The sequence below is a fragment of the Lepisosteus oculatus genome, chromosome 19, assembly GCF_040954835.1.
Source record: "Lepisosteus oculatus isolate fLepOcu1 chromosome 19, fLepOcu1.hap2, whole genome shotgun sequence".
Classification (NCBI taxonomy): domain Eukaryota; kingdom Metazoa; phylum Chordata; class Actinopteri; order Semionotiformes; family Lepisosteidae; genus Lepisosteus; species Lepisosteus oculatus.
The window spans coordinates 15675538-15689317 of record NC_090714.1 but is presented as its reverse complement, the minus strand read 5'-3'; the positions used below and the strand labels follow the sequence as shown (position 1 = coordinate 15689317).

The 13780-nt window shown below is 49.7% G+C and overlaps 1 protein-coding gene across 3 annotated transcripts in view; it reads right to left on the bottom strand.

Annotated features, from left to right (window-relative positions):
- The window catches only part of snx29 (sorting nexin 29), a 108712-nt gene that overhangs the window by 9099 nt on the left and 85833 nt on the right, over positions 1-13780 (bottom strand). For all 3 annotated transcript variants that reach the window (XR_011182745.1, XM_015360196.2, XM_015360197.2), the window contains one exon: positions 1691-1830. Coding sequence is in view for 2 of the 3 variants with exons in the window: in XM_015360196.2 (XP_015215682.2) it covers positions 1691-1830 (140 nt within the window). In the remaining variant the exon portion in view is untranslated. The remainder of the gene's footprint in view (positions 1-1690; positions 1831-13780) is intronic.

Sequence of the window (13780 nt, the reverse complement as noted above, 5' to 3'; positions counted from 1 at the left end):
TGTGAGGGAATTCCCCTCCAGGGATTGAATTTGCTCTCATTCCTACCGCTTGGCTCTTTTGTGCAGAAGGTGCCGGTAGCACAGGGACACAGGGGCAAACCTGGCTGTATAGCTGCCCCTCTCCTGTCGTCCTCGGGGACAGTGCGGGCCACACTAAGCCACGTTAAATCACAGTGAGATACAGCCCGAAACGCTGCTGCTTCAGGACAAGGACTCATGTGGACTCTAATTAAACTGGGGGTGGGGGGTTGAGTGCTGTCACACACACAATATGATGTTTTCTAAAGATTTATGAGATCTTTGTACTCCTACGTTGTTTAATGCCATATTGGATTTGCAACATTAAAGCGCTGTTTAACAGCATCTTCTCCTGCACTGTACTTCAGCCTGTTTTTTCCCCCAATCTCACAATCTTGCTCTTACAGGATGTTTTTTTTTTTGCTTAAGCTCTTTCTTTTACCCAGATAATAATCCCTCCTGCAGTCTGAGAACTCCATTACGAAGCAGTCATCTTGGTCTGCCTAAGTCATGGGCACAGAGTGGAGGAGCTCCCCTCCTGAGGCAGACAGAGAGCAGGGATTTAATTTGGATTTAGGAGAATTAACCTCTAGAACCTAGGGAGGTTATAGGGACTCATACACAGGGCTAGCTTTCTATGAAGGAGTTCATTCATGTGCATTTAAGGGGCTCTTCATTGAGCCTGTCCATACAGATTACTGGAACATCACCAGAGAAAGAGATGTGGCTCACTACGAGAAAACGCAGATAAATTCCAAAAATGGTTGAGTGCATTAGATTTAACAAGGTCATCCGCTATTAATTTCAAGGCTCGGAAAGTCCATCAGGGCAGACGGCGCGCCAGCAGCGGTAATTTATAGACGCAGAACCTCATTCGATTCTGAAGAGAATACACCCACATAAGTCAGACAAAACTTGTGAATATTTTAAAAGTCCAGTCCCTCGGAGTTTAACGTTCTGCGGTCGGCCCCGGACAGAGAGCTGCAGCAGTCGCCCCGCCGGCGTGCCCGGGACGGACCCGACGAGAGGACGCTGGGCCCGGGCAAGCAGACACCAGATGTCAAAAGAAATATGAGAAAGCCCCACGTCACCAGGCGTGCCGACCAGTCACCGGGCGCCTGTGTGGCCAATCTGCAAGGGCACGGGGTGCACTAAGCAGACGGGGGCCCACAGTGCCTTTCCAGGATGCAAGGTCCCTATTCATCAGTCGGCTTTACCAGATATATTTCCCTCCCCGTGCTCGCCTGTTAAGGTCTTATCCAGCACCTTAAGTGCCGTTTGAGTATTAATTTTTAACGGCTCAAAGGCATCCTGCCAGCAGGGGGGTGGGGCTCCGAGTGGGCGTGGCAGCAGGTGGGCGTTGCACGGAGTGGGCGTGGCATCCACTCTGCACAGCGGCTCCCCAACGGGCGTTGAGTGCGGGTGGAAAGGCTTCTATCTGGGCGCGTCGCTCATGTATGCTGGTGCTCAGCGCCCCGAGCAGGGCTGGACTACACCCTCTGGCTGGCCATCATGACAGTGAAATGGCAGAGCCTCGAGCCGATGAGCCTCTCGGCCCCCTACACCCCGGGGCGGGGCCGCTACCCCGGGCGGGACTCTCGAGCTGCGGGGGAGCCGTGCGCGGCGCGGGGGGGCTCTCGAAGGCAGGGAGCAGGGCCGCGGCTGTACTCACTGGCAGAAGGGCAGCAGCTTGAGCAGGGTCTCCTTGGTGGGGCGGGCGGCGAACTCGGGCAGCGCCTGGATCAGCTTGTTCATCACGCTGCGCAGGTAGCTCTGCAGCTGCTTGCGACGCTCCTCCACGAACTTGGAGTCCTGCAACACCGGGGCACAGCGCAGACACACACGTCAGCACCAGAACACAGCCTTGATGCGATACGCTGAGCTCGGCTACCCTTCTTAATTCCAAACCGCTGCCTGGACATGATGTTAACCTTCTCCGGCTAATAAAATCAACCTTTCTTCCAACCCTGAACATCATCAGCTCCCGATTTCCTTATGAATAATAACGGGAACAATTACAATTCTAACAGTGTTTAAACCTCTGACACACCATTAGCCCTTTTCCCCAGATGTGTATATATGTCATTTAAAGTGTTTTCCTTGTTAAATGAAATGTCACATCCAGCTCACAATTTTATTCTTAAAAACCAGGTGTTAGCTGTGTTTACCCAAAATATTTTCTGATCCAGTATTAGCTTTTCAGCATGACTTTCGTTCCTGGAGAGGAAATATCACACGCAGGCAATAAAAAAAAAAAGAAAATTTTGTAAGCACAGTGTGCTAATTGTGCTCCGATCTAACGAGTCTTGTTAGAAGAGTTCCGCAGACAGTAATCAGACACACCTGAGCCTGCATGTCACAGATGATTACTGCCTAGACGAGACCGAGCAAGCACAGTGGGAAACCACGCTCTGCAATCAGTTTAGAGCCAGTTCCTCACAAACCTGACTGATAAATCTAATGCAATTCAGCACAGCGGAGATGCTGTTAAAGAGAGAGGAGAGGGTTCAGAATAGAGTTCCCACTTGGCTGCAGAATCCCAGAGCACTTCCATCATTCACAAATGTCCAGTTCAAACTCGCATTCGATTTACTGTCTGCAATGCATCTACAGAGATTCTGAAACCCACGCTGATCTTTCACATGTGCACCGACACCAGAAAGCCCAGAATCCTCATCTACTCCACTGCTCCCAGACGAAGCAGGCAAATCTACGACCGGCTCATCTGCCCAACATGCCGCACTGCCTGCGGCTTTGCGGGTCTTCAAGTCCTTCTAGGCCGAGAAGCATGGTGCAGATTCAAAGCAGATACAAACGTTCTTTTGCTCCACTATCCATTAAAGCTGTCAACGCAAAAATGTCAAGGGTTTTGACATGACACAATTTTGACTCTTACAACCCACTTGAGTGCAATGTGTTTTTGTGATGTGTTAGAAATGCTACATGTTGTTATGTCATATTCCTAGAGGAACGGCACTACAGCAGCAAACTACTATATCTACAACCAAACTTCTGTGTAAACGCCATACGCATCACTGCTTTTGACTTCATCGGTGCTTACACGTTCCGAGCATGCTAGAAATCAGTCAAAAATGTTCATTGAGCTTTCCCAGTTTCACAAAGAGAACTGCCACCGGTCGCCAGGATCTGCAGACTCCAGTACCTATTCCAGTTTAGAGCACACGCGTCCGATTTGAATCACGGATGCACAAAGAACGGTTCAGTTATTTAGGGTTGAGGTTTCACATTGGCATTATCACACAGACTGCCACGGAGGTTTAGTGTCTGCATCTCTTTACAAATCCAGCTTTATGCCTAACGGTGCTGTTGGATGCTGGAACTGATACTCCACCACCTCACACCAGAGAGAACCAGAGTCGCTTAGCGTGGAACTAATTTGATTGTCCTGGGTAGCAGGGGAGGGAATACTAACGCAGCTATTTGCAATTTGCAGCCCATCCTTTTCCACCCAAAGTCATATAAATTGAGCGTGATATTCAGAAGAGTCCCTAGAGCCAGCAGATATTAACATGCACTGCATATTAATAAATAAAACAGACCTTTGCACTGTGGAGTACAACAGATTAAGAATGAGCTTCAGCAGCAGTTCTGGGTGCACAACCATGATCTGCTCTGCTGATGTCGGTCGAATTCCCCAGAGAGCCTCTAGCTATTGTGTTGTCCTCCACTGGGACTCCTCTTGTAGGTCCCTGTTCCTCCCTGGACTCTTTTCTCTTTGTCAAGCCGTCACAGACTCCCAGCACAGCCTGTGCTCTGGGCAGCCAGCCAGCCTTCAGAATTGACGAATGATGAGTGATAATTGGTTGAACAAGACAGAGTCACCCAAGGGATGAGGATTAAATGCTAAAATATCTGACCTTCAGACCTCGCTCTGAAATGAAGATATTAGCGGGTCATTTATAACCTTCTCCCGTAAGCAGGATAAAGATGGAGCTCGCTGACCTGAATTAATTAAACATTTCATTTTCTGCGGAGCCTGAACGCAAGGGGGGAGCTCGATGAGTCCTTTGGCAGAGTGAGTATGGAATGATCAAATAAGCTGGAAGAGACAGTGGGGAGACGGGCAGCCCTTGATCAGGTCAAAGGGTAAAACCGTTTGTGATGTTGTCTCCCCGTGCGCTTGCAGTAGGTCTTCGGGTCGTTTGCTTGCCATCCGCATCTTAGCAACTGGCACGCTTCTGCGGCGCTAAACGAACAGAACGTACACTCCACCATCCACTCTGCTGCTGTCTTCACTGCCGGGCCCACGTGCCAGTGCAGCTCAATATCCACGTAATTACAACAGAAGAAGTAGGGAAAACCCTTCCACAGGCGAGCGCAGTGCTGTCTGCTCATTTGAGACTGGAATTTGTGCATGAGCTTGATCGTTTCGGAAAAGGAGTATAAAGGTCGGAATGAACACACACAATTGGAACACTATGGGTTCAATTCAGCTTTGATACCTGTAAGCAACCTCTCCTTTCTTCAGAGGACCAGTGTAAGTGACGTCTGCCATTGTAAAGAGGAACAGGTGAATATCTCCTGGCAGCCCCAGAGCAGAGCTCAGAGTATAAATAATAAACCCTCTGGATAGAGACCATTCATCACGAGCAGCCGGAGCTGCTGATCACTAACTTTCCCAGCCTCCTGTGAGAGCTGCACCACAGCTCCCGGACGGCAGGAAGTCTGCGCTTCCTGTTAATCCCTCGGTTTCCAGACTGCTGTTTGCCTTCCATTCTCTTCAGTGTACGATGCTGCACAGAAGGCCTAAAAACAGAGATATTACACTAAGATTTTTTGCTATCTTGTTCCTTCTTTCTTGTGACATTTTTCATTTCATTATCCCGGCTGCATATTTCCTCTCTCTCTCTCACCGGCTCTCCCTGCGGACAAGGGACTTGGATTCCTCCCAGTCCGAGTGGGGGTCTCGGGCAGCTGCTTGCCCCATGCTGACAGGTTATATAAGACTACCGCTGCCCACCTGGGCCGCTGGGAAGGGCGGGCCAGGCCCGGGCGCTGCTGCGTCTCGGGACCGGGAGCCAGAAGACCAGCCTGCTCTGTTTCACATCTCTGCCGCTCAGCGGTGCACAATCAGTACAGGAGAGCTGGGCGCTGCTGGCAGACAGGGAGAAAAACTCTTTCAAATAACCAGAAAGATTCACCGGACTGTTCAGAAGGGGACTGATTGCCACAGTAGTAATTCAACAGGGCTGTCACTCGTAATTAAGGGATCCTGGTTCACAAAGAAAACCCCACTGCTGTAGTTTCTTCTTGAAACGGCTCCCAGACTTTGTTTTTTTTTTTTTTATTGGCCTTAACAAATATAGATTTCCAGCCAATCGGTGTAACTGCCTCCGTTACAGGACAAAATCCAGCAGAGATATTAAAAGGGGGCATCTGGCAGATGGCACTACACCCTCTGGGCCTGAATTTTCAATCTGCCCCCCCCCCCAACTACAAGGATGGGGTGCCTGGGCTGTAGGAGATGCCAACGTCCTGACTCCTTGCTCAGGAAAGGTGTCGAAGCACTTTTTGTAGGAGTGTTTGTCGGTGTGTTAACCCTGGCGTCCTGGGCTTGTACAGGCCAGTACTTCCTACCCTCTGTACCCCGCAGGTGCAGCAGCCTCTCACCCCAGCGGGGCAGCAGGCTCCTCGAGATCCTCTGGGGTGGAAAAACGCCACACAAACGCGCAGCACTTCCGCTGAGACAGGCCCTCGCCTGCTGGCGCGATGTTGATCTTGATGAGGTGGCAGGACTGTGGTGTCGCACACTTCCTGGACAAGAGCCTCTCGTGTTTCCGAAGAATGCAGCTGAAAGACACCAGCAGGTTCCAGCTCCCTGACGGCGTGTGGCACCTTCTCCCGTTTCACCCCTCGATCGTTGAGGCGAGGCGAAGACAGATGTGGCAATATTCGGAATTAGATTTGTTTCCTTTCATCTCCCTGGTTATTGGGGACTTAGCATCAATCTCAGTGAGCTCCTTATTGAACGCTGGGGGAGATCAGAGGGAGGATAAATGCAAATCTCTCTTCCAAGCGCTGCCTGAACGCAGCGATCTGTGGCCCGCTGCAGCATCGTCATCTCCTCCCCGAAACAAAACCATTAGCATAAGATTGGGATGCACACCGGGATCGGGATGAAAACAAAAACTCTGATTTTCTGTCTTTCCTCTCAGTTTGGATTTTAAAACCCAGGAGAAAAGCAGTGTGAACTCACTAGAAGTAAAAATGTGATTGCAGTCGATGACCTGAATATCATCGTGCACGCGTCCTGTTCTATATAAACCGAAATTAAAAGCCCCCAATGGATGAATATTACAAAAGCGCTTCCACAGAAAGGATGCTAGCTTGTTGTGCGGGTATTGTCTCAGATTTTGTCCCCATGTAGACAGTAATTTGCACAGACAAACTGGGATTGTGTCTTGACTTCCAGAGACCTTCACAATCCACTGCTGTAGCCCAGCCCGGGCGAGAGCAATTTCCCAGTGCCAGCAGCCACAGGGCTGATGTAACAGGGTTTCTTTCAAACTCAGCGTGAGATTGAATTGCTTTCCTCTCCCCTCCCCATTGCTGCTAACAAGTCAATTTCACAGGCTGCAGCCCCTGCTCCCCCACAGCCAGGCTGATTAACCTCTGTGGCTGGGAGGTGCACTGCACACGCAGGCAGCAGCCAGCGCAGACACGCAGCCACACACAGCTTCAGTGTGTGTCGCATGGTCGCGTGGACACACGTGAAGCTCGATTCCACGCCGCTGAGCCTTCTCCAGGTTTGAACAAAGTACGCTGGCGCCTGAAGAAGGCTTACCACCTGAAACTTTCTCCTTCTTGTTTTCCGGAGTGGGACTCACCTTTACTTGCACATAAATGTTTGACATTTCAGGGATTGTATTATAACCATACGTACAGTCTAACCTATATATATATATGGGACAGCGAGGGCTCTGAGGATACAAGCTGAAATATCTTCCCAGCTGCTGCTGAGTAAATCCAACTTTGTCTCCAGAGCACAGCCAAATCCTCTTTGCCTCCACAGCATCAGGGCGGCACCCCCGCTCAGCCACAGGTGACTGGGCAGAGCCTGCTAACGCTCCTGCACACAGCGAGCTGCGTGACGAAGCAGGGGCTTGCGCACTGATGGCGCACACAAAGTTTCACAATCTGCGAGCCATCTGCCGGGCTGTACATGATGCATGCCCAAGCTCACCAAGCGCAACGCGGCAACACGCCGGACCGATCAATTATTTAAAGTCCATACTGCTCCCGAGGTTAGGTGCCGAAGACACTGGGAGCCGAAACACAACAGTTTTGGCAGTGCAGGACGGTCAACAGAAAACTGCGAAGATGTGAGGCAGAGTTCATTCAAAGCCCCCAGCATCAGCACAGCCTTGAAATCCAAGAGCTTCCCTTCACGGTTTTTACCGGCTGAGTCTCGCGTGTTCGACAGGGCTCTTTTTTTTGGGGGGCCTGGTATAAATAGATCGGTTCTGGAAACACAAAAAATAAAACTGACTTGTTGAAAGTGTTTCTGTCGAAATAGGGACTGAAAGCAAAGTTCCAAAGAGCACATTTTTCCCCACGAGCAAAGGGAACAGCATGCAGGAACTGATGCAGCGGCAGTCAGGACTCTTGTGGGTTCAAACAGCGACCCTGCTGTCGTACCCTTGGCCAAGGTACAGCGATCGCGCCCCTCCGGTAGGTGCCCTCCAGTAGAAAGGGATACCCTCCAAGCTGTCATTGCAAATGACCTCCAATTGGTCAAATTTAAACCCAATTTTAAAAGTCTGACAATAATAATAATAATAATAATAATAATAATAATAATAATAATTGCTTACACTTACACTCAAAGCGCTTTACAGGTAATGGGGACTCCCCTCCACCACCACCAATGTGCAGCCCCACCTGGATGATGCGACGGCAGCCATAGTGCACCAGAACGCTCCCCACACACCAGCTCTCAGTGGGGAGGAGAGCAGAGTAATGAAGCCAATTCATAGATGGGGATTATTAGGAGGCCATGATTGGTAAGGGCCAATGGGAAATTTGGCCAGGACGCCGGGGTTACACCCCTACTCTTTTCGAGAAGCGCCCTGGGATTTTTAAAGACCACAGAGAGTCAGGACCTCGGTTTTACGTCTCATCCGAAGGACGGCGCCCGTTTACAGTATAGAGTCCCCATCACCATACTGGGGCATTAGGACCCACGTGGACCGCAGGGTGAGCGCCCCCTGCTGGCCCCACTAACACCTCTTCCAGCAGCAACCTTAGTTTTTCCCAGGAGGTCTCCCATCCAGGTACTGACCAGGCTCATACCTGCTGAGCTCCAGTAGCTTAGCTTCAGTGACGACAATGAGCTGTCCTTCCTGACAAAAGTACAAGAGCTGTTATTTAGCACCCAGGCTCTGACTCCAAGAAGTGGACTGTTCCTTACCATTAACGAGCCACTCTGCAATCACGGCCCTGTCACACCTACTGACCTTCTCAAAGCCCTCGGCTGAAACCCCACTGCATGAAAATGGCAGAAATGTGACTGAAGAATGGACTTCATCAGCCTTCCCCGTCATTTCGCACACTCTGCAGGAAATAGAATTCTGCCTGACTTCTGTGTCAACGAACACATTCAAAGCCGACCGAGTGGGATCCCTTTCAAGTCTTCAAAATCCTCAGGTACTGACAAAATAATTCCATGGCATTTCTTCAGACTTGCACACAGTCATTTTTAACCCCTAACAGATGTGCGGTACAATATTGCTCTGTCTGCTGGGTAGTCAAATCAAATCAAATCAAATGAGTTGGATCCAAGGATTTTTTTTTTGTGGTAGAGTCGCCTCGTCCTACAAAAGCCCAAATGAGAATTCTCCAAATAACACAAGCCCCCCAAAACACACAACCCCCTGCGTCTCAGAGGAACTGGAGAGACCCCCCGAGCACGTCTGTGTCTCCAGCCGAGACCCGTCAAGACTGTGGCCCAAGACCAGAGCCTTACAGAGGAAGGGGAGCAGGGCGTCGGGACTCTACATTCGCAAAGGGCTACCAAGCAGAAACACAAAAACAAAGTGAAGCAGTTCGATGAGTCAGTCGAAAGAACTGCCCCAAAAAGTGAGCGGCTGTACAATTTGATCCCCCAGAGGCGAAAGCCTGCTGTCTTCTTAACTCGGGCTCCGATCTCCTTCATTTCTTTCTACTGTTCTATTTCTTTTTCCAAACTCTCTATTAACTACGGTGGCTCAGCCCAGGGCACTGAACACGCCGGAGAAGAATTTAATCAGTCTTGCAGGCCCAGGCGTGGCTGGACTGTCGATTAGCCTGTTGAAGGTGCTAAGCAAATTGGCACTTCCTCGCTTCCAGTTTCATATTTATTTCTAAACGTTCTGTAGCAGAACTATCTGAGCTTTTTGACGTCTGGCATTCTGTAGAAAAACATTGGACAGCACCTAGTGTCTTCAGTAAAAGGATTTAAGCGGGGTTAGACTATGTAGGCGATTCTACAGCCGCCCAAATTTGTGAAGGATGCTGTTTCTGTGGCGTTCCAAAAGAACAAAATAATACATCCAACCTTCTTTTAAGCAAAGATAATAAATGTGCAGATGTGGATTTTTTTCTTGGTGGATAGCCACACACTCTAGGCAGCATACAGGATAAGTGCATCCTGTCACAGATATGGTATTTGGAGGAGCAAAACCACAAAAACATCATGACAGCTGAACCTTCGAGACTTGGCCTGAGCTGTCACATGGGGAACTGAAGAGAGTGTCTCAGATACGCAAATTACAGATGGCAAACTTAACAGCCGTAGATAAGAGATAACACTTGCTGAGTTTGCAAGACACCAGAAAAATCCTGCAGCACAGCACAGAGTTTGTGGTGCTCCATTCAAGCACAATGACAGGCGACAGGCCTCATCTGAAGAAATCCCAGAGACTCCCCACTGAGACACTGTGGTTGCAGGCAAAAGGCAATGGGCTCAGACTAATATCAAGTGATCAAAGTCCTCTTAAAAGTTGCCCTCCAGGTCATGCCGACACTTACAGAGTAATGGCGACAGACGTCTCACATGTGAGGACAAACTGTGAAACTATCCGGTAACCGGAGGTGTGAATTATCCGTTTCATCTGCTTGTTCTTCTGCTTTGCAAAAATTAATCAATACCAACCAACTTTCAGTCTTCAGCCTGGTGCTCCAGTACTCAACATCTGATCAGCTTTAAAAGCTGCTGAACACACTGCATAGAGCTGCTGTACACACTGCAGATCAGCACTGCAGCCTCTGAAGTATGGCACTCCAGTACTGACCTGGACTACATGACCTCTAAAATGTCGAATTTAGGTTTTGGAGCAGGAGAAGATTGGAAGTCGCTGTAGTCATGCTTTCACTCAGCGATGCCCTGTACTTTCTCACTCCCTGACCCAGGATCCTATACCCGCCAGTCCTCTGGTGCCCACTGCCTGTTCAGCTGGGCTAAAGCAGCATGATGACTTTTCATCCTGCTTGTGCTCCACAAAAAGGTTAGGAAAGTGCGAGGAAATCCAGATGCGCTTTAATCCTATCTGTGCTCTCCAGGAATGGCTGGGAGAGAGCCAGGCATGGCCGGAGCAGAACTGAGCCATGGCACCCTGTTATCTCCTCTCTGCTCTGGCAGCCCAGCATTCACCCTGCTGCGAATTCTTAAGCCGAGCCCAGACACCAATACCCTGGCTTTAGTGAGCGGGAGAGAAGACTGGAAAGGATTTCCGACAATGAGGGACAGTGGAGGAGGACTCCGAGTCACAACTGAACACAGCGTAAAAATAAATGAGACAAAAAAGAGTCAAGTCCAGTGGTTCGCTACTTCACAGTAACTTGGCTGCTTTTGGACGCTACAGTCACCAGGGGTTTGACTTGTCACTGTGTTTGCTGGGTGAAACACACACGTTCGCGGGACAGTGCGACATCACACTGTGGGCGTCTCAGAGCTCACACTGAGGCTCAGGGAACAAATGGCAATCAGAGATTTGCAGCATTCTGGTATACGGATACCAGAAATAAGCAGTATCTGGGGCGAAAAAGTGTCTACCAGTCGCTACCAGTCTTTGAAACAGCAACTGTTACAGCCCCGTCACTCCCTATACATGAAAAAACAGCTGCTTCGTAATTAAAACCATCATGGTACAATGAATTCTTACAGTCTCGCCCAATTAAAGCTTCAGTGGAGAGACAATATTGAATTCCAAAACCGTGCAGCGGTAGTGCAATTCAGCAGTCTGGAACAATATGCATGACTTCTCGACTGCTTTAACGAACTTCATGTTTTGTGCGCTGAACCTGTCGTTCAGCTTTGAACCCGCCTAGCAGGGGTGCCCATCGGGCCAGAGCATCCCAGGCGGCACTGTGAGCGCAGCAGAACCCGCCCGGCTTACAGGAACCGGACAGAGCCAGTCCTGTTTTTCAGCCTCTGAAAAGGGGGAAACTTCCATTCTACTCACAAAATGTTAACCTTGCTTTGAAATCTCAACCTGTACAAAGAACGAAAAGCAATTCCAATAAAAAGCTGCAAGCTGTGGATCAGTGCTGAAATTATGGGCTCCCTTAAGCGAATATACACGTCTGACCCAAGGGCTGCTGTTCAACACAGCTGTTATAGACACCCAGGCTTGGGAAGACTTTTACTGAAAGCTGGGGTATCAGGCTCTGGCAAGCTCTGCTGCTGCTCCCGAATCTCCATGATCCCCCTTTTCCTCCCTCCTACTCCACTTTGCCGTCTCTGTAGCAATGATGCACAAGGAGAAGGAAATACTGGCTGAACTCCCAACACCAACCTTAACGACCCCGAAGTCACAGGACCAGCCTAAATCAAGGCATCGACCCGCGGGCCAGCTGCAAATTCATCCAGAGACGGACGGCAGCTTTCATTTGGCACAGGCTTGTACCCAATTTGCAGGCCACTGGTGCCTCAATGTTGCACAAACGGAGAAAAGGGGTATCTAGTTAATCAGATCCTGATGCCCACGAGTCCACAAGGAAATACGGTCATGTTGTGACAAAGTGGGGTAAAGAAAAAGGCTTTTAGTCCACGTGCTGCAGTTCACCCAGGGGAAACGGCAGAAGCCCCATCTTCACAAAACGCTTCCTGTAAAAGCGTTGAAAAAGCGAATTACAAAAAAACAATAATGGGATTATAAATGACATGACAGCTAATCTCAGCGGGCCAAACGATTAGGAACAAAATCCTGTTGCCGTCAAATCTCCAGCGCTGCTCTTTTCTACTTGAAAGTAGCGTTCTCTCTCGTTCCTGCTTTCTTTTAATATTGCCCTTCGGGCGATTCGCATTCAAGCTCCTGTGCACGTCAGAGCTTCTACAGAGCTCATGCAGCTCCAGTGATCTGCAGTCACCGGCTCTGTAGGCATTGTGAAAGTGGAGCAGGCGGAGAAAAGGCAGGCAGTTAGGAGGCGAGAAGACAGCTTCCCGACACCTGTTACCAACAGAGCACACGAGCACGCAGCTCCGTCAACCCCACCACAGCGCTAAATCATTCTCATGTCGCAGAACTTCAGGGGTGAAACTAAACGCCTGTGCCCCAGAATACCACAGGACCCCCAAAAGAAATGGCTCGTACATTTCCAGGACACCCCTCAAACTGGAACGGACTACAATCTTAGAAACAATAGAATATAACAGAAATGAGCTTTTTTTATTTTCTGTTGATGGGATTCACTTGTTTTCCATGTGACGCTACCAACGCGATCACCACAGTATCAGATGGCTGTGTCAAGTGGAGATCGCACCACTGATTCACATGGTATTTAAGTTTTAGCACTCCTAAAGCTGTGAAGTCAGGCGGCTTGATGCAAGACGCACATCACATCTCAGGCCCGATGGATTATTTAAAACTGGGCTATTCAGAAATGGAAACCACTTTGTAATATACTTCTTCCCTTCCATCCTGTGAGTACAGATCTCCTCGTCCCAGCACTCCCCTGAGATTAGACAGAAACACCCCCTTCCCCCCGGTCCTGAACCCCAAACTAAGAGAAAACGGGAACCAGTTTAGATGTACTTTGGCTGTGTGACTCATTCTGGCTCAAGCCAAACAGAGCATCAGCTGCACCTATAATGCTTCTGGCAACTAATGCAAGGAGAGGGGGACAGGGATGGGGGGCTGTGAGGAGTGCTTTCTTCTTTTAAATGCAAAAGCGAGGGATTTAGGAAACTGAGGCTTTTCAAGAGAGAGCAGGAATAATCAGCACAGCTGAAAAGGCTCTGCTGCCAGCGCCTGTGAGACTCCAGCCCCGCTCAGCAATCTCCAGGCCTCTGTTCTTCGCCTGTGCCTCCCGTGTCGGGGGGCGCTGGGCAGATGAACCTGCGCTTGTCGTCAGGGCAAGCTCACTCTGGGCTGGCACGGTGCGTGTCCGGGCCACAGCTCGTCAAATGACTACCTGAGACTTGAAGCGAAGAGCAAAAGATGCAGGAGAAGGAGGAGTCCACCTTGTGCTTCCGCAGAAACCAGCTCAACCTCTGAAGCCATATCTCCTGTGATCTTTTGGGTCCTGGGGACTTTAGTGGGCAAACTCAACTGACAACCGGACAAATTCAAAACCTCCCCCCAAAACTTTGTGGGCCTTACGAGCACTGAGCCCCCCAACCTTGCCTTTTTTGAACCATCACCCGCACAAAAGCACTGAGAAAATCGCAAATTATATCCCACTGTTTCAAAGATTTGCATCAATCAAGCGTCTGAGACTCGGCTGGAATCAAAACTGCGACCCTTGAGGATGGAGGCCTCTG